The sequence below is a fragment of the Molossus molossus genome, unplaced genomic scaffold (assembly GCF_014108415.1).
Source record: "Molossus molossus isolate mMolMol1 unplaced genomic scaffold, mMolMol1.p scaffold_m16_p_3, whole genome shotgun sequence".
NCBI classification, from domain to species: Eukaryota; Metazoa; Chordata; class Mammalia; order Chiroptera; family Molossidae; genus Molossus; species Molossus molossus.
The window spans coordinates 10,848,653-10,867,118 of record NW_023425366.1 but is presented as its reverse complement, the minus strand read 5'-3'; the positions used below and the strand labels follow the sequence as shown (position 1 = coordinate 10,867,118).

General features: G+C 36.5%; 1 protein-coding gene across 20 annotated transcripts in view; it reads right to left on the bottom strand.

Annotated features, from left to right (window-relative positions):
- The window catches only part of RICTOR (RPTOR independent companion of MTOR complex 2), a 107,414-nt gene that overhangs the window by 75,355 nt on the left and 13,593 nt on the right, over window positions 1-18,466 (bottom strand). For 15 of the 20 annotated variants that reach the window (XR_004961745.1, XR_004961746.1, XR_004961752.1 and 12 more), the window contains one exon: window positions 800-897. Coding sequence is in view for 5 of the 20 variants with exons in the window: in XM_036280463.1 (XP_036136356.1) it covers window positions 800-897 (98 nt within the window). In the remaining 15 variants the exon portion in view is untranslated. Of the gene's footprint in view, window positions 1-799; window positions 898-14,125; window positions 14,248-15,603; window positions 15,635-18,466 lie in introns of all 20 variants that reach the window. The other 5 variants (XR_004961748.1, XR_004961749.1, XR_004961750.1 and 2 more) reach the window with 3 other exon arrangements.

Below are 18,466 nucleotides of genomic sequence, written 5' to 3'. Positions count from 1 at the left end.
GACTGGGGTGGGGCTGAAAATAGTGCATTTCAAACAAGCTCCACGTAACACCAATGCTACTGGTCTGTGGATCACAGAGTAGAAAGAAGTTAAAATACACAATTAACCCTACATTTAAAATGGAGCAGAACAATTTATATTTAGTAAACTAAAATGGAAAAATAAAATTTCCCCAAAGAATCCATTCTGATTTCTATTTATGGCATCACCTCAAATAACAGGCATCCTAGTATTTCCAAGAGTTGGTTGTCCAGAATTACCAAGCTCAAAAACATACCAATCTATCAAACTTTCTTACCAGATCAAGTCAGTTTTTATTTGGGACAAGGGCCTCTACATTTATCTTAGGCTCTAACTGAGATATAGGTAATGGGAATAAGCATATCAGGAAAAGAGAGAGGAAGTTCTAATATTTCTTTGGGAATTATGGTTATGCCTATGAAATGCAACATCCACATGTACAAACATATTTATTATACATCTCAAATAAAAATGAGTATAAAAAAGCAAAATAATTATATCATTGTGGGAATAATAGTGAAGACTGGAGTATAGATTTCTCAGTGGCTTTTTTCTTTATTCTTTTCTGAACCTACCAAATTTTCTGCAACAAGCATATAATACTTCCATTACTCAAATACACTGTTAAATTTAAAAACACATGACAAAATCCATGAAAAGCATTAAAGGAAAGCAGTAATACTCAAGAATTCTTATTAATGATGATTAAAAAGCATCTAAGAATAAGTATAATAAAAAACAAAGAATTTTAGATAATATTAATATTCAAGTTACTTACCTTAGTAAAGTTATTCAAATGGCCCAGCTTTCTCATATTTGAAACCCCTTGCAATTTGGCCACATTTTGGAGAATCTCCCTTAAGTTATCAGAAGGTTCTAGAAGAAAAGACAGATAATTTAACATAATAAAAGAGTATTTTCCTAATTAAATACATAAAACATACAGTATTAAAATCTCACAACTTTGGCTTTTGATTTAAATTCTTGCTCTTCATCTCAAATCCGTCTACTTAGGTGACATCAAAGTCCATGTGGATGATTCATTCAATGACCTTCACATCTATACTCCCCTCATATCTATGGCCCTGCTCTGTGAGTCATCACCTGGAATTATTCAACCACTAAATCTTAAATTTCACTTCTAGCTACATGTAGTAATGGGCATCAAAAATACTGTCCTATTTGAACCAACAACAACAACAACAAAAACCTAGACAAAGTATATCAAACTATAGTTCACGACAATGGACATCGGCAAGTAAAGAAAAACAATCCCTGAGAGATGAAAAACAAGCAATTGTGCTCTACAGTTGTCCCAGCTTACAGGCCTTGGTGCTGACAGGAGAAACCTGGGCACACTGTTGGAGTTGAAGAGACAGAGATCATATCACAAAGGAACCCCTTAGTTGGTCAACACAGTAATGATTGGTGCGTGTGTATGTGTGAGAGGAAATTACCACTCAAAAGAATTAAAGGAAAGAGTACCTTGCTTTCATACAGGAAAGGGAGCTGTGCTTGTTACTAAAAGCCAAATTGAAAAGTCTTAGCTCAGTAGTGGGTAAAAATTAGATATAGACTAAACATTTCTTTGACCTCATCTAAAAAATCTTCAAAGCAAGATTTGAAAACTTTAAACTGATTCCAAGTAACTAAACTGTGTTTCAAACCAAAACTCAAGAAGATTTATAAGAGAAAAAATATGAAGCATGTAACAGCAAAATTTAAAAATCAGGCATGCATGGCAAACAAGCAGGAAAACATGACCATAATGAGCAGAAAAATAAATAAACTGAAAACAACCCAGAACTGACACAAACATTAGTATTAGCAAAAAAGGACATTAAAAGAGTTTTTATAACTGTAGTCTTTATGTTCAGAAACTTAGAGGCATGAACGGTGTAACAGATAAAGCTCTCAAACTACAGATGGGAATAACAGCAGAACAGCCTTTAAAGAAGGTAAGTGTAAAGCAATAGAAACTATCGAAACTGTAACAAAAAGAAAGAAAAAAGAGCATCAGTGAACTATAGGACTTCAGGCAGCCTAGTACACTTTACAATATGTGTAATTTGAGTCCTGAAAAGGTAGAAATGGGGGATAGAAAAATTATTTGAAATAATAGACGAAAACTTCCCAAATTTGATGAAAATAAGCCAATAAATTCAAGAAGCTCAACCAACCCCAAGTACAAGAAATGAAGAAAACCAGACCAAGGCACATCTGAATCAAATCAAATTGCACAAAATCAGTGGTAAAGAAAGTCTTAAAAGAAACCAGAATAAAAAAAAAAAAAAGACGACAGCCCTGGCCGGTTTGGCTCAGCAGTTAGAGCTTCAGCCCACAGACCAGAGAGTCCCGGGTTTGGTTCCGGCTAAGGGCACATACCTCGGTTGCAGTTTGTCCCCAGCCCCGATTGGGGTTGTGTGGGTGGCAACCACTCGATGTGTCTCTCTCACATTTATGTTTCTCTCTCTCACACATCGATGTTTTTCTCTCTCTCTCTCTCCCTCCTTCCCACTCTATCTAAATGCAAAGAAAAAAAAATGTCCTCAGGTGAGGATAAAAAAAAAAAGACGACAAATTACATAGAGAAGAGTAAAATAAAGGGCGACAGTAGATTTCTAGTAGGAAACAAGGCAAGTGAAAAGACAGTGGAGCAACATCTTTGAGATATTTATATTTTTTCTTTTCTTTTTTTTTTTTTTTTATCCTCACCCGAGGATATTTTTCCATTTTTTGTACAGATAGAGTGGGAGGGAGAGAGAGGAAGGGAGAGAGAGAGAGAAACATCGACGTGAAGGGACACATCGAGTGGCTGCCACCCGCACGACCAACCAGGGCCGGGGACAAACTGCAACCGAAGTACGTGCCCTTAGCGGGAACCGAACCCGGGTCTCTCCGGACCGCAGGCCGACGCTCTAACCGCTGAGCCAAACTGGCCAGGGCAAGATATTTATATTTTTTAAAATGCTATAAAACATGTATGGAAACCACTCTTAGCTTACTTGCTTTACAAAACCAGGCCACAACCAAATATGGCCCCACGGTTTATAGTTTGCCAACCACTGGTATAGAGTGCCAATTTCTTCAGGCTGCAAAAAGCTATTTTTCTACTAATATATTTAGCATCATATTGGTTTGAAAAACAAAACAAAAACATAATCTAAAAAGAAACTGTATCACATTGTAGATATTTTGGTGTAAGAGCCATTATGACTTCCTTGAGATTTTTATGTCAACACGATACCAAAGAACTATTTGTTTTGAATTAGTGTTTTCCCCAGCAAATGAAACTGCTTGCGTTGTCCTAGTTTACATTTAGCTTGCATCTGCTCACATTTTGTTATACTGGGTGGTTAGTGTCAAACTCCTAAGCACACTACATATCCCAGCTACTTCCAATCACTATGAAATTGCAACATACTGAGATCATTCATTTGATCTCAGAGTATCTCCCTATAAATTTGGGATGTTTTTAAACTCCAATAAAATTCTATCTAATTTTAAGTGATTTTAGAATATGTCTTTATAATTAGTAACTCAGAGTATCTTAAAAGTGAAATGAGCCCTGGCCGGTTTGGCTCAGCGGTTAGAGCGTCGGCTGGCAGTCCAGAGAGACCCGGGTTCGGTTCCCGCTAAGGGCACGTACCTCGGTTGCAGTTTGTCCCCAGTCCTGGTTGGTCGTGTGGGTGGCAGCCATACGATGTGTCTCTTTCACGTCGATGTTTCTCTCTCTCCCTCCCACTCTATCTGAGCAAAAAACGAAAAAGTGTCCTCGGGTGAGGTTTAAAAGAAAAAAAAAAAGTGAAATGAAAACCACTCATCATTGGGTGGGAACAGATCTCATTAAAAACAATTGCAAGGAACCATGGATAGGTCACTGCTATAGGTGAGCCAATGACATTAAAATTATTTAACTTATTCGTGAACTTTTAAAAAACTTTACAACTCTTGATGTAATTTAGAACCTTCAGTAGTTTGCAGTCAGAGTTAAGGATCATTAGAGCCAGTGTGAAATGTACCTAATGGAAATATATAACCTAACCATTTTACATCAATTTTTACTTAGGATGTCAGGCTGTACTAAAGTGATGACACTACAACGTAATGAATAATCTGATAGGACTAATAGTTAAGATGATTAGTCTGACAAGATACATACTTCACAAAAGCTTGCAGATTTCTCATTATTTCCTACTTTCTAGGTTGCAGATTTTTTTTAAACCATAATCACGTTACAACCATCTTACACAATTATATTCTAAATAAAATCTCATATCTTAGTTCATTCATTAACTATTAACTGAACAACTATTATGGTCAGGTACGTTTGAGGTAGTGGGAATACATCAATAATGAAGACAGATCCGTTTTTAATGAACCTTAGACACAAATGGAAAACCGATAATCAACAATAAGAAAACAAAATTAAAGACAAAAAACATACACACAATTTGAAAACTGACAGGTGATAAGCTAGCACCGGGCCAAATGTTTGTCTAATGACTAATGATATAATAAAATGAACCTACCACCCTATAATACAGATGTTACTGTCAATGCCAATCAAAATGATCCAGCCTTTCCACTTCCTTTCCCCTCCTCATCCCTTTTTTTCTTTTTAATCCTCACCAAAGGACATTTTTTCGTTTTTTGTTTCAGAGTGGGAGGGAGAGAGAGGAATAGAGAGAGAGAGAGAGAAGTATCGACGTGAAAGGGACACATCGAGTGGTTGCCACCTGCACGACCCAACCAGGGCCAGGGACAAACTGCAACCAAGGTACATGCCCTTAGCAGGAACCAAACCTGGGTCTCTCTGGACCGCAGGCCGATGCTGTAACCACTGAGCCAAACCGGCCAGGGCCCTTTTCTCTTTTATATAGTTAATTACAGGAACCCTCAACTATGGAAGAATTTCAAAGTTTCTTCATGATGTATTAACTCAAGAGAGTATTAAGGCCATTGTAGACAGAAAATACTACAATGCTCATGTGCTACAATATTACTATGGTAATAAAATGAGAAATCCCTGGTTTCCTCCTTACTGGCTGGATCAGGAGTCTGCAAACTTTTCTTTTCTTTTTGGTATGTGCCCCTAGTGGAAACCGAACCCGGGACTCTCTGGTCCGCAGGCCTATGCTCCAACCGCTGAGCCAAATCGGCCAGGGCTGCAAACTTTTCTTGTCAAGGTACACATAGAAAGTATTTTAGACTTTGCTGGCCGTAAGGTCTCTGTTGCAACACTAAACTCCACTGTTGGAGCAAGAAGGCAATCATAGAAAATGCATAAATGAATAAATGTGGCTGTTTCAATGAAATGGGCTTGGCTCAGGAGCTATATTTTGCCAACTCCTATGGCAGATAGTGAGAACTTAGACTAGGAAGAATAGTGAGCAAACTGAGATCAGTGTGGCTCTTACTGGGGCAGGAGAGATCAGGGAGAGGGAGAGGAAGGGAGAGGGACAGAGAGAGGGAGAAACATCGATGTGAGAGAGAGAGAGAGAGAGTGTGAGAGAGAAACATCGATGTGAGAGACATATCTGTCTCTTCAACTCTTTATTTCTTCCTACTGTCATTTATAAATGTTTCCAATTTAGCCTCTCTAAAACTGTCCTGATTATAGTGCCATGTGCAAAGTATGAAGCACAAATGAGATAATCTACTAGGATATTCTTTGAACCCTTGAATTTTGGGAAACTCAGCTGCATAAGAGGAGAAGAAAAAACAAAAACAAAAAAACTGTGCCTAGCTGGCTATGATGACCAACTTTTCAACTGCAAGGAAGCAAAACACAAAAGAACTTAGAACTGAAGTGGCTCTTTTCCTCTTATTGTATAACTTGTAAATTCCTGATGCATCTCTCTGGTAAATTCCTGATGCATTTCTCTGGAGGTAATGAAATAACTGAAATCAACTCTAAATATCCAGCAATTTAATATTTTATAAACACAAACACATATACATAGAGATATACATAAATAGAGAAAAACTACAGTAAATAAACCTTTTGTCTATCTATATATCTACACACACACACACACACCACACACAATTCCCTATCGGGCTTAATTCTCTAAGTATGTGCCTATATATATATATGCGCATTCAAATATATGCATATATGTGTGAGTAAACATGCATTTATTTTCAAATGTTTCTAATATATGCTTCTTTGAAACATGCTGCAATATACTATATTAATATCTTTACCTGTTAATAAATATACAACATAAAATTGATTTTTATAAAAATTTAGGTTCCAGAACACATAATAAATTAATGTCCACAAACTACTGGCATACAGTTATTTGGGAGTAATGGAAAGAACAACAATTTTGAAATGAAAAAGAACCGGATTCAAATGTAGCTTTTTGGTCTACAAACCATGTGACCTCATGGGCATCCATTTTCTCCTGGGAAAATTATACTTACCTACCATGAAAGCATTGTTACAAAATGTGAGGTGTAACTTACTTAGCACAGTGCCTAGTGCCTTAAGAGATAATAGTAGCAATTATAATTTAGTTATTATTTGTTTAGCAAAAACAATTGCTATGGACTTAGCTGGTGTGGATGTGGTTAGAGCATCGGCCCTCAAACCAAAGGGTCGTGGGTTCAATTCCCAGTCAAGGACACCTACCTGGGTTGCAGGTTCAATCCCTGGCCTTAGTAGGGCATGTGCAGGAGGCAACCAATCGATGTGTCTCTCTTACATCAGTCTCTCTCTCCCTCTCCCCCACCACTTCTGCTGTCTAAAAAATCAATGAAAAAAATATCCTTGGGTAAGGATTACCAAAATAAATAAATAAATAAATAAATAAATAAATAACTAAATAAATAAGGCCTGTTTATCTTACTAACAATCTAATTATTCCACCATTATTTATTTTTACATGGTAAGTAATATGTGACTTTACAAGGATTTTCTGGTAAAGATGGCTCAGATGTTTGAGGAAGAAAATGGAGAAGAGCTGCTTGCAGCTCAGTGCTTTCTTACAGTCCATTCATCTTTTCCCTTCTTCACAATAAAATTAGACATCAGTGTAATGCTTGGGCTAATAACACTTGTTACAAAATAACTGTGGTAAAAAATTTTAACCAAATTCACACAGTTCTTTTACTTTTACACAAGTACAAAGTATACACACAAGTTTTTTTAAAAAGAATAACACAATGCCCTGGCCCGTTTGGCTCAGCAGTTAGAGCATCAGCTCGTGGAGCAGAGTCTCAGGTTCGATTCTTTCCAGTCAAGGGCATGTACTTCGGTTGCGGTTCAGTGCCTGACCCTGGTTGGGGTTGTGCAGGAGACAACCATACAATGTGTCTCTCACATCAATGTCTCTCTCTCTCTCTCCCTCCCACTCTATCTGAAGATAAATGGAAAAATATCCTCAGGTGAGGACTGAAAAAAAAAAGAATACACAAAGGCCATTCACCAGGCTACAGAAGTGGCTGTCATTCAAAGAAATCATGACATTTACTTTAATGTTATTTTTCTGCAGAAAAACAATATGAAAAATATAATCTGTGCCCTGGCCAGTGTGGCTCAGTTGGTCAGAGTGTTGTCCCTGACACCAAAAGATGGCAGGTTAGATTCTCAGTCAGGGCACATGCCCAGGTTTCAGGTTCAATCCTGGGTCGGGGTGCATGAAGGAGGCAACTGACATCTATGATCCTCACATCTATGATCCTCATTCATTCTCTCTCTCTCTCCCGTCCCCACGTCCTCCCTCTAAAATTTATATATACATATGTGTGTGTGTGTATATATATCGATATATATATATATTGTTTTTTATTCTCACTCGAGGACATTTTTTGCATTTACCTTCAGATAGAGCAGGAGGGAGAGAGAGAGGAAGAGAGAGAAACATCGATGCAAGACAGAGACATCAACTGGCTGCCACCCACACACCGGGGCCAGGGACAAACCGCAATTCAGGTACATGTCCTTAGCGGGAACTGAACCCAGGTCTCTCCAGTCTGCAGGTTGAGTCTCTAACCGTGAAGCCAAACCGGACAGGGTTAAAATTTCTATTTTTTAAAGTTAAAATAAATTCTGAAACTAGAACATTTTCTAAGAGTGTAAAAAATTCAAAGAAATTACTATATAAAGATTACAATCACTGAATGTACTGCTAAAGTTTGTCTTAATTTATTATATTTCACAAAGATATTTGTAAAATTATTAGGTTTCCGCAATCCCCTAATTAGGAATCATTTATTAAAAGAGAAAAAAAAAAATCTGTCTCTGAAACAATTCACCATGTAAATGAACCCTGTAAAAGAACAGCTGTGCCTAAAGGCTGAGACGATTGTGATACACACCCAGCCTACTAGTATTTAGAAGTCATACATTTTGCTTACACAGCTACTTTCATGTTTCTGTTTTTCTCTATGAAGCATAACTATTTATAGTTCAGATCACTTCTCTGACAGGTGGCTTCTAGGGACGTAATTAAGGGCTTCCCTCTTAGAAACTAATAAAGGAGTAAAAGGTACAAATACACTTTGACTATAGGATACTCAATTTGCATGTGGGTTAGAAATCTGAAAAATGTCATGAAAGTGCTATTTTCTAATCCTTCCATTTGTATTCTTTTTTTTTTAATCCTCACCCGAGGACATTTTTCCATTTTTTGTTCAGATAGAGTGAGAGGGAGAGAGCGGGAGAGAGAGAGAAACATCAACGTGAAAGGGACACATCGAGTGGCTACCACCCGCACGACCAACCAGGGCCACCAGGGCCAGGGACAAACTGCAACCAAGGTACATGCCCTCAGCGGGAACCGAACCCGGGTCTCTCTGGACCGCAGGCGGACGCTCTAACCGCTGAGCCAAACCGGCCAGGGTTCCATTTGTATTCTTGATTCCACATGTTATCTCATTATAATACTTCTATCATTAATTATTCTCTATTCTCATTGAATTTCAGTCTCTCTTTGAAAAAAAAAAAATGCTTCTGCCGAGTTTCCCATTTTTGGAAGTGACGTCGCTCCTTTCTTTTACCAATCTCTCCGAGACCCTAATTAATTAATTCTTACTTCATCATCTCCTAAGCTCCATCAATCAGGTGTCTAGGGCCACAATTCCACTAACGTTGTTGCCCTCAAGTTTACTATTTGCCCAATGGAAAGCCTTCTTCTCCGTTATTCAAACTCCCTGACTTTTCCATTACTGTCCAATAATAATCCAACGTACCTTCTCTACTTTAATTTCTGTAATTACATTATCTGGGTCCTCTTCATGCCCATTTCTCACTGTTCCTTGTGTGTCTCCCTTACAGGTTTGTAGTCCCTCCTGTCCTGTAGTGTTACCTAGAGTTCCATCCTTTGCCTTCGAGCTTTTCTTTTCACTGTCCCCATAACTCTAACAGATTCCATTTTAATCGTTACGTAAGCAGTGCATCAAAGTTTCAATTCTACATCTACATGTTTGGTGTTCTGTCTACCTCAAGTGTAGTATGTCTTGTAATCAAATGCATTCATCCTTTAAAAAAACAAAACACTTTCTAAAAATTCCTTCCTCTGGCAACAGTAATTGTCTGACCTACAAAATTACATCTGGGTAGTCACCAAATATTGAAACATCTTATTATATGTCTCTTTAGCATTTTTTTTAATGATATATTTTTTTTCCTTTTTTAAAAATTGATTTTAGAGCGAGGAAGGGTGGGGGGAGAGAAAGATCAATGTGAGAGAGAAACATGATCAGTTGCCTCCTGTACATGCCCCCACTGGGACAGAACCCACAACCTGGGTATGTGCCCTGCCTGGGAATCAAACATGCCACCTTTTGGTATATGGGATAATACTCCAACCAACTAAACCACATGGCCAAGGTTTAAGCACATCTATTTAGACTATATCACAATAGTTCATGTTTTTATACACTTAGTTCATGTTTTTATACACTAAGTTCTGACTCAGTGCTTTACAGATATCACCATATCTATAGCACTGTTCATATTTTTAAAGTTAAGTAAAATCATTTATATACATCATAGAAAACACAATTCACCTAACATTATCAAAACAACAACAAAAAAGGCTAATCTGTAGTCCCATGCAATGAATGAAAAAACAGGATAAATTAAGCTTTTTCGTGAGGCTTGGTTCATAATAATCTTAATCAGGCAACAATACTGTAATACACATTTGTATAATACAAATATAAAGAGGTCCTCTAACTACAAATTTACTACTTGTTATTCTTCCCTATATTTCACTTGAGCATGCATAAATAATTGTATTAACACAAATAATCAAAATCTGAAGTAAATTGACAAACACTCTTTGAATTTTAACCTTTAAAAGCTTTGAACAATTTAAAACCAATATAATGCAGTTCTCTGGTTATATCTTACATGAACAGAAGGCTTGAATATGATCCACTAACTGCTAATATTTCTATATTTATTTATGCATTTCAACAATACTTTTGACACATATTTGCTTTCCATACTACCACTATAGGACCATGATCCTTCATCTGCAATCTTGGGGTGAGACAGGTTAAAATAGAACATACCAGATGTAACATCTGCAATGAGGTGAGGGCAGCAATGCACATACACATACAGTGATACTTTTTAGGTGAAACACATGAGTATACACATTTGAGATAATACAAAATCTGGTCAAGAGTTTGCTACCAGACGAGTGTAGGTCTGGTTAGGTTTTGTCAGGTCAAGTTATTCATGGAAATAGCTTTCATTTTCACAGTTTTTTGTTTTCAAAGTTGTCAACATGAGACTGTGGGTCTGTACAATTAATACAACCAACATTCTAGATCCTGCACTCTTTTCTACAACATTGTTATTAAAATTGTCACTTTTTCCATTCTTCCAATTTCACAAAATATGTGAAAATAATGAAGTATAAATTTAGATTTCCTTATTTAAGTAAAAGAAATAAACTTTATCAATCTCAAAATAACTGTTTCTTTGCCAACACACAGAATTTAACCCCCGACAAAAATTTTTTCTGCCAATTCAAAATAAAAACATGTTGGCTCGGCTGGTGAGGCTCAGTGGTTGAGTGTCGACCCATGCACCAAGAGGTCACCGGCTCGATTCCTGGTCAGGGCGTAGGCCCAGGTTGAGGGCCAAGTCCCTAGTGGGGGGCATGCAGGAGGCGGCCAATCAATGTTCTTTCTCATTGATGTTTCCATCTCTCTCTCCCTTCCTCTCTCTCTAAATTCAATAAAGAAAAAAGAATTTTTCAATAAAATAAAAAATAACATGTTTATGATAAAAATATTAATTAAAAAAGGACTTCTGGCCTTCAAAGCAAGTACCTGGCTACCAAAGTGTACCCGTGAACTACCAACACAGGTTCCACATGGGAGCCTATTGGAAATGCAGAATCTCGGGCCCTCTCATTCTTACTGAATCTGACTTTCCATTAAAACAAGATCCCCAGTGCTTCATTTGTACAGGAAAAAAGTTAACCTAGCAGGCCTAACTTCTTTTCCTTAAAAAAGCCTGCTTACAAGATTGGCCTTTGGCTGGCATCTGAAGACAAATGTTAGGAGGGTTCCCACCAGCCTAACTGGTAAGAGTGGCTCACTGGACCTAAATTGTTTATACCAACAATATGGTTTATGCTAAACACCTGCTTTCCTTCCCTGAGTCTGGAATTTTGCTACCTGCCAGGCAGAGGCTACCTACTTATCAAATCCTCAGTAAAAACCCTGGAGGCTAAGCCTCTAACAAACTTCTCTAATGGACAATATTTCATGTGTTGACGTAATTTGTTGCTGGAGAGAATGAAGTATGTCCTGTTTGACCCCACTGGGAGACAACACTAGAAGTTTGCCCCTGGTTTCACCCAGATTTCACCTCATGGACCTTTTCTCTTTGCTAATTTTGCTTTGAATCCTTCTGCCATAATGACTTCTCCTAGTAAATTATAGAACATGGGGGTGGTCTTCAGGACCGCCAACACAACACAAAAGTTGGAGAAGCACTGCTCTAAAGCTTAAATGCAGGACTTGAGGACTACAAGCTAATCCTTGGGTCAGCACAAACAAGGAAGACACATATAAAGTCAGACCTCAGGAAAGACTACACCCTCGGAAAAAGTGTGAACTAGAAGAGCATGCATCCAACAGAGGCAGATAGCAAAGAATAGCAGCTCTGCTAAAACTGAAATCTAGATCCCAACATCAGGATTTTAATTTATAGTTGCCTCTGGTCTACCACACTCCCAGGCAGCAAAGAGAGACAAATTCAATCATCAAGCCCTGCCAGTTTGGCTCAGCGGTTAAAGCGTCGGCCTGCGGTCCGGAGAGACTCGGGTTCGGTTCCCGCTAAGGGCACGTACTTCGGTTGCAGTTTGTCCCCGGCCCTGGTTGGTCGTGCGGGTGGCAGCCACTCGATGTGTCCCTTCACGTCGATGTTTCTCTCTCTCTCTCCTTTCCTCTCTCTCCCTCCCACTCTATCTGTACAAAAAATGGAAAAATATCCTCGGGTGAGGATAAAAAAAAAAAAAAAATTCAATCATCAACCCCTCCTTAACCCACTTCCCCAACCAAGTAAGCCACCCTTAGTTTGGGTAACCTAACAAATTTAAGTACACAAGCAAAAACCACAAACACAGAAGAAAACATGAAAATAAGCCATTATAAACAGATATAGAAACAATAAACAAAACAAAATCTAAGACTTTAAATATCAGAATTATCATATCCATACAAACAACGAAATAATAATTACATTTTACTTTTTACTTATCTAAAGCAGGGAGGTTGGCAAACTTGTTCCATAAGTGTGAGACTGTAAATATTTTAGGCTTTGAAGGTCATATGATCTCTCTCCCAACTACTTAACTCAGCAGCTGTAGCCCCAAAGCAGACATAGATAGTATTTAAATGAGCAAGGCTGTTGCAATAAAGCTGGTTACAAATGCAGCATTTGTAAACCACATTTGCAAGATCTACAAGCCATAACTTGCAAACCTCCTGTATATAGGAAGAAAATAATTGAATTACAACATTCAAGAGATTATTTTAAAAACCTTACAAACAATTTGAAATGAAAAATATCATGACTGAAATAAAAAATTTCATTGTGGGGGGATTGACCGAATAACATGGATGAGGGGAGAATTTATTAACTGAAAATAACATCTGAAGACATTATATAGAACATGGGCCCCAAGAGAAAAGGAGATGAAATACATGAAGGACTTTAAAAAATAAGAAAGATAATGAGAAATTCTAACATGCATTTAATAAGAATTCCTAAAGAAGATAGAAAAAAATGCAGAAGATGCAGATTCAAAAAGTCAAAGATCGAGAATCTTTCAGAATTGTTCAAAGACATGAAATACTTAGAATCAGGATGTCCGATGAATCCCAAAGTAGGAGAAATAACCATCTAAACCCACTTTATTCAAAATGTTTAAGACCAAAGCAAAAAGAAATTGTTAATACAGACAGAAAAGACAGATTATCCAAGAAAAAAGCAATTTGATGAACAATTTACTTTTTAAAAAACATATTAAAAACTGAACCTTGTATGAATCCTGACTCAAAATGATAGCTGTAAGACAATCAGGAAAATGTGAACACTGTTAATTTACTTAGTTGTGCTAACAATACTGTATTAATGTATTTCAAAAATCCTTATCCCTTAGAGATACATACTAACGTATTTACAAATGAAATAATATATGTCTGGGATGTGCTTTAAAATTACCCATGAGAAGAGGAAGAAAAAATACAGATGAAATAAGAATGCCTCATCTATTTACAATGGTTGAAGTGGGTTGAGAAATAGTACCCAGGTACACAGTAAAGGTCAATAAATATATGTCAACTATGAACAAATTATAGCAATATTATAAGAAAGGTAACATATAATATACTAAAGCAGTCCAAAGGAAGATGCTCAACACTGCTGGAAAACTAAGACTGACTTTGTGGTAAACTTGCTGCTGGCTACAATGAAGAAAGTACACTGGGAGAGGATAGAACTAAAACAGGGAGAGCAGTTAGGAGGTCAGTGCAGTCATACAGAAAAGTAAGAGCCCGAATAAAGGAATGGCAACAAAGATGGAAAAAACAGATTTTGCAGGTATTTCAAAGATAAAATCATTACCATCATCATCATTATCATTGTAGATCTGATGTGTAGAATAAGGACAAGGAATGAGGCTGGGATGCCTCCTGGGTGTCTGATTTGACCCCATTAAAGTATTGCTCTTAACCCAGATGAGAAATCTAGAAAGATATTTAGAATGATAAGATAATTAGTAAGTTTGAAACAGAAAAGATTGATATACACAACTACATGGTTAAGATGTTAAGTAAGCAGTGAAAAAATTGGTCTGAAACCCTTAAGCTAAAACACAAATATTCATTCAGGCTATAAATATTTATCAAACACAATACAATGTGCTAGGGCTGTTCTGGGCAATGAGTATACAATAGCAAACAAAACAAAATTCTTGTCCTCATAAAACTTACATTCTAGGGAGACAAACAATAAGTAATACTGTAAGGACTATGGGGGAAAAACAATATAAAGAATGGAAAGTGATGGAGATGGAGGCTACTTTAGATAGAATGATCAGAGAAGGCCTCACTGATAAAGCGATATTTGAACAGAGAGAGTTAGATGAAGTAAGGGAGCAAGCCTACATATACTGGGGGAAGCAATCCAGACAGAATGCAACAGACATACAAAGGCCCTGAAAAGAGAATATGAGTAACAATGATTAGCAAGGAGGCTGTTGTGCCAAATACAGTGAAAAAGAGGAAAAGAGTTAGGAAATGAGAATAGTTGTAGATTATAATGGCAGTCATCCCAAATAGTGGCAGTATGTTTTTTAGAAAAATTATCTTGTCACACTTCTAGTATTTAACACAGTGTTGAGAATATAGCAGGTGCTCAACAGAATTTTTTTCCCAAATATAATGAGTGAATGAATTAAGGAATTCCCATTATATTTAAACCCAACTTGTATATAACCATTTCCCAAACTCTAATTCACCCCAGAGGACAAACCAAGCAGCAATTTAAAGGACTATAAGATTTAACAATTGTCAAAAGCAAAACTTTTCAAGTGTTGTGAACAGTGACATCACTGCTAGATTAGTACATGCCATTCAAAAGGGACTGCACAGAAGAAAACATTGACTTCAAAGTATAGTATAAAACTTCTATATTGAATGCTAAAACATTTCATTTGATAAACCCTTCACATTTTGTATTGTTTTAAATGATCAAAATATAATTTCAGACCAAGTTTCATTGTGTTGGACAGCCAACAGTTTACCATACTACTTCAGTTCTGCTCTAGGAAAAATCATTTAAAACAGTTGGAAAAAAAATGATGTGTCTGTGCGTACAAAGCAATAGTAATATAATCCTGAAAAACATGGTTAAAAATAAATATTTACTACATTTTGTCATTCCTAACAAATAGAATTAAATAAGCAATCACTCAAAATTCACACTAAAAACAAGTATTCCTTTGATAGCTAATAATTCACAATGTTTAAAACTACTCAATGAAATAAACAGTCCAGGCTCAGAATCAGCAAGGATCTTCCAAGATTATTAAATGTTCTCACCTTCAGAGAATTCCAAACTCAGTTTTTCATACTTCCAAAGAGTAAATGCATAAAAATTTGGGGTGAAACAAAAGTAGGTTTACATTTGTTTGTATGGAAAATAATACAATAATTAATAAATACCAGAATAAACTGTTTTGCATACTGACAACCATAAACCTATTTTATTTTATTTTAAATCCTCACCCAAGAATATTTTTCCATTTACTTTCAGATAGAGGGGGGGTAGGAGGAGAAACACTGACCTGAGAGAGACACATTGATTGGTTGCCTCCCCCGGGATCCCCAACCAGAGATGGAGAAGGAACTGCAACCAAGGCATGTGCCCTTCACCAGAATCGAACCTGTGACTCTTGGTCCGGGGGCCAATGCCTTAACCTCTGAGTCAAACTAGCCAGGGCTGTAAACCTATTTTTGCCCCACCCTATATTTAAAATGAAGTAAATACTAATATTTTTTTTACTCTTTATTATTTAATACGTTTGTATTGATTTTTTAGAGACAGAGGAAGGGGGAGAGAGAGAAACACTGATCTGCTACGTCCCGTATGCACCCTAACCAGGGAACAAACCCAAAACCCAGGTATTTGCCCTGAATGGAAATTGAACCTCAAACCAGCAACCTTTCAGTGCACAGGAGGATGCTCAACCAACTGAGCCACTCCAGCCAGGGGAATACTAATATTTTTTAAATTACCAACATTTAGAAAATGCACTTCATCAGAAATTTCTTTACCCTCAGTATAGTTGAATATTTTTGCTTCACTTTCACATGTACTCTTGCATTTGCATGCTGAAATAAGTAAAATGTTCTTTATTCTACTAATCTATACTAAGCACATGTTAACAAGTTGCTTTCAAGTATTTAATCAATTTTATGCAATACTCAGCTCCAATTTCTTAGGGACAAACACAAAGAGATGGGCAGTGAAACCTTTTTCTATTAAAGAATCACCAAATAAAAATCAATAAAGGGTAAGTTAAAAAAAAACTTTAACAATTAGATTTTTTTCAAGTCAAGGAACATGAAATACTATCATATACAGCAAAAGAAAACTGTAGTGCACTTCTGTAGCCTGTCCTATTATTGAGCTCTTAAGAAAAAGATTTAGATACATTTAAACACGTATGTTCTCTCAAGAGAAGCATCTTTATTTTGTACTCTAACAACTTTTCAACTTTGATGTACATTTAAAACTTCATGTTATAAACCTAACATATTAACTAACACACTGATAATTCCTCATGAGAATATTATTGAAGCGAGGACCAAGTAATATTTATCATCCTCCCTTTTTTTCTGTAGGAATGCTAAACCATTTTGGGCAACCATCCCACCAATTAAATTAGGTCAACAAAAATTTTTATTGTATTGAACTTCTAATTTTTCCAACTTTCTTTCTAACCTGTAGCTTTGAACTCTCTATGGTAATCTGATTATTTATGTTGCCTTTTTGTTAAATACTCGTTAAGAAAAACATTTAAAGAAAAAAATTCACCTATCTAGATGTGTTAACAGGCTAAAATCTATTAAATTTAAAGGTCAGGCTGAAGAGAGAAAAGACAGAGATATTTTTAAAAATGATTAAAATTTTAAAAGAAAGTTGAAATTAGTGTAATTTTTCCAAACTCTATTCACTCATACAAAGCTACTGCCTATCCAAAAAGAATCATCCACATCCTGACACAGACTTGATTAAAATAACTCTAACTCTATACAACGTGGTGACACAACATAATATTGAGCATACAAAGTCAGATACAAAAGAGTATAGTATATAGCATGCATGAGTGTAAAGTTCAAAAACAGGCAAAACTAATTTATTGTGTTAGAAGTCCTTGGTGGGGGGGCAGTACCTGGAAGGAGACAATGCGTTTCTAGGGTATTGTAATATTTTGATTACCTATGTGTCCAATTTGTCAAAATTCACAGAACTGTACATTTATGAGACATTTTTTGGATCCATGTTTTCCTTCAATTGAAAAAATACTTTAAAATAACATTCACTGCTCTCACTATATTAATCATTTTAACACGTAAAAAGAAGCCCGGCGGTATAACTCAGTGGACTAAGCTTTGTCCCATGGACTGAGAAGTCACAGTTCCATTCCAGGTCAGGGCACTTGCCTGGATTTCAGGTTCAATCCCCAGTGCAGGGGGTGAAGGAGATAGCCGACTGATGTTTTGCTCTCATATCAAAGTTTCTCTCTCTCTCTCTAAAAATATCAATAACATATATATATTTTTAAATGTAAAAAGAAAAGGGTCTAACAGCTCCACAAAGTTTTCACGGTCCTCAAAAACTTACCCCTATCGTACAAATCCAATATGAATGCTAAAATTCTGTATCCTTATTATTCCTTTCTCAGTAAAACATTTCATGCCTTTATTCATGCTCTATTCTTGAGTTAACCACATCCTAATCATTCAAAGTTGAAACAATACCCCACTTTCTTTTATTTTTTCCAGCTCAGGCTTACCTTTCCCTTCTCTCATCTCCTTTGCTTCAATTAACCACATAAAGAACCGGTATCTATTTATTTTTATCTGTGTGCCAAAATTGTAATAAATATTTTACAGACATTTTATTCACTCCTCAAATAAGTGTTATCTCCAACAGAGATTAGAAAACGTGCGCAGAAAAAGCAACTTGTCTGAAGTTAAAAACTTCTAAGAAGCAGGGTCAAGATTCAAATCCAGATCTGCCAAGCTCCAAAGCCCATGTTCTTAGTTCTTAGTGCTAGACTGTCCCTGTATCATGCAATTAGCATGTTATTAAATGCTATTCTGTCCATATTAGTCATATTTTGTACTTTATTATCTACCTTTATATAATCTCACTATCATATTGTATAAAAATATA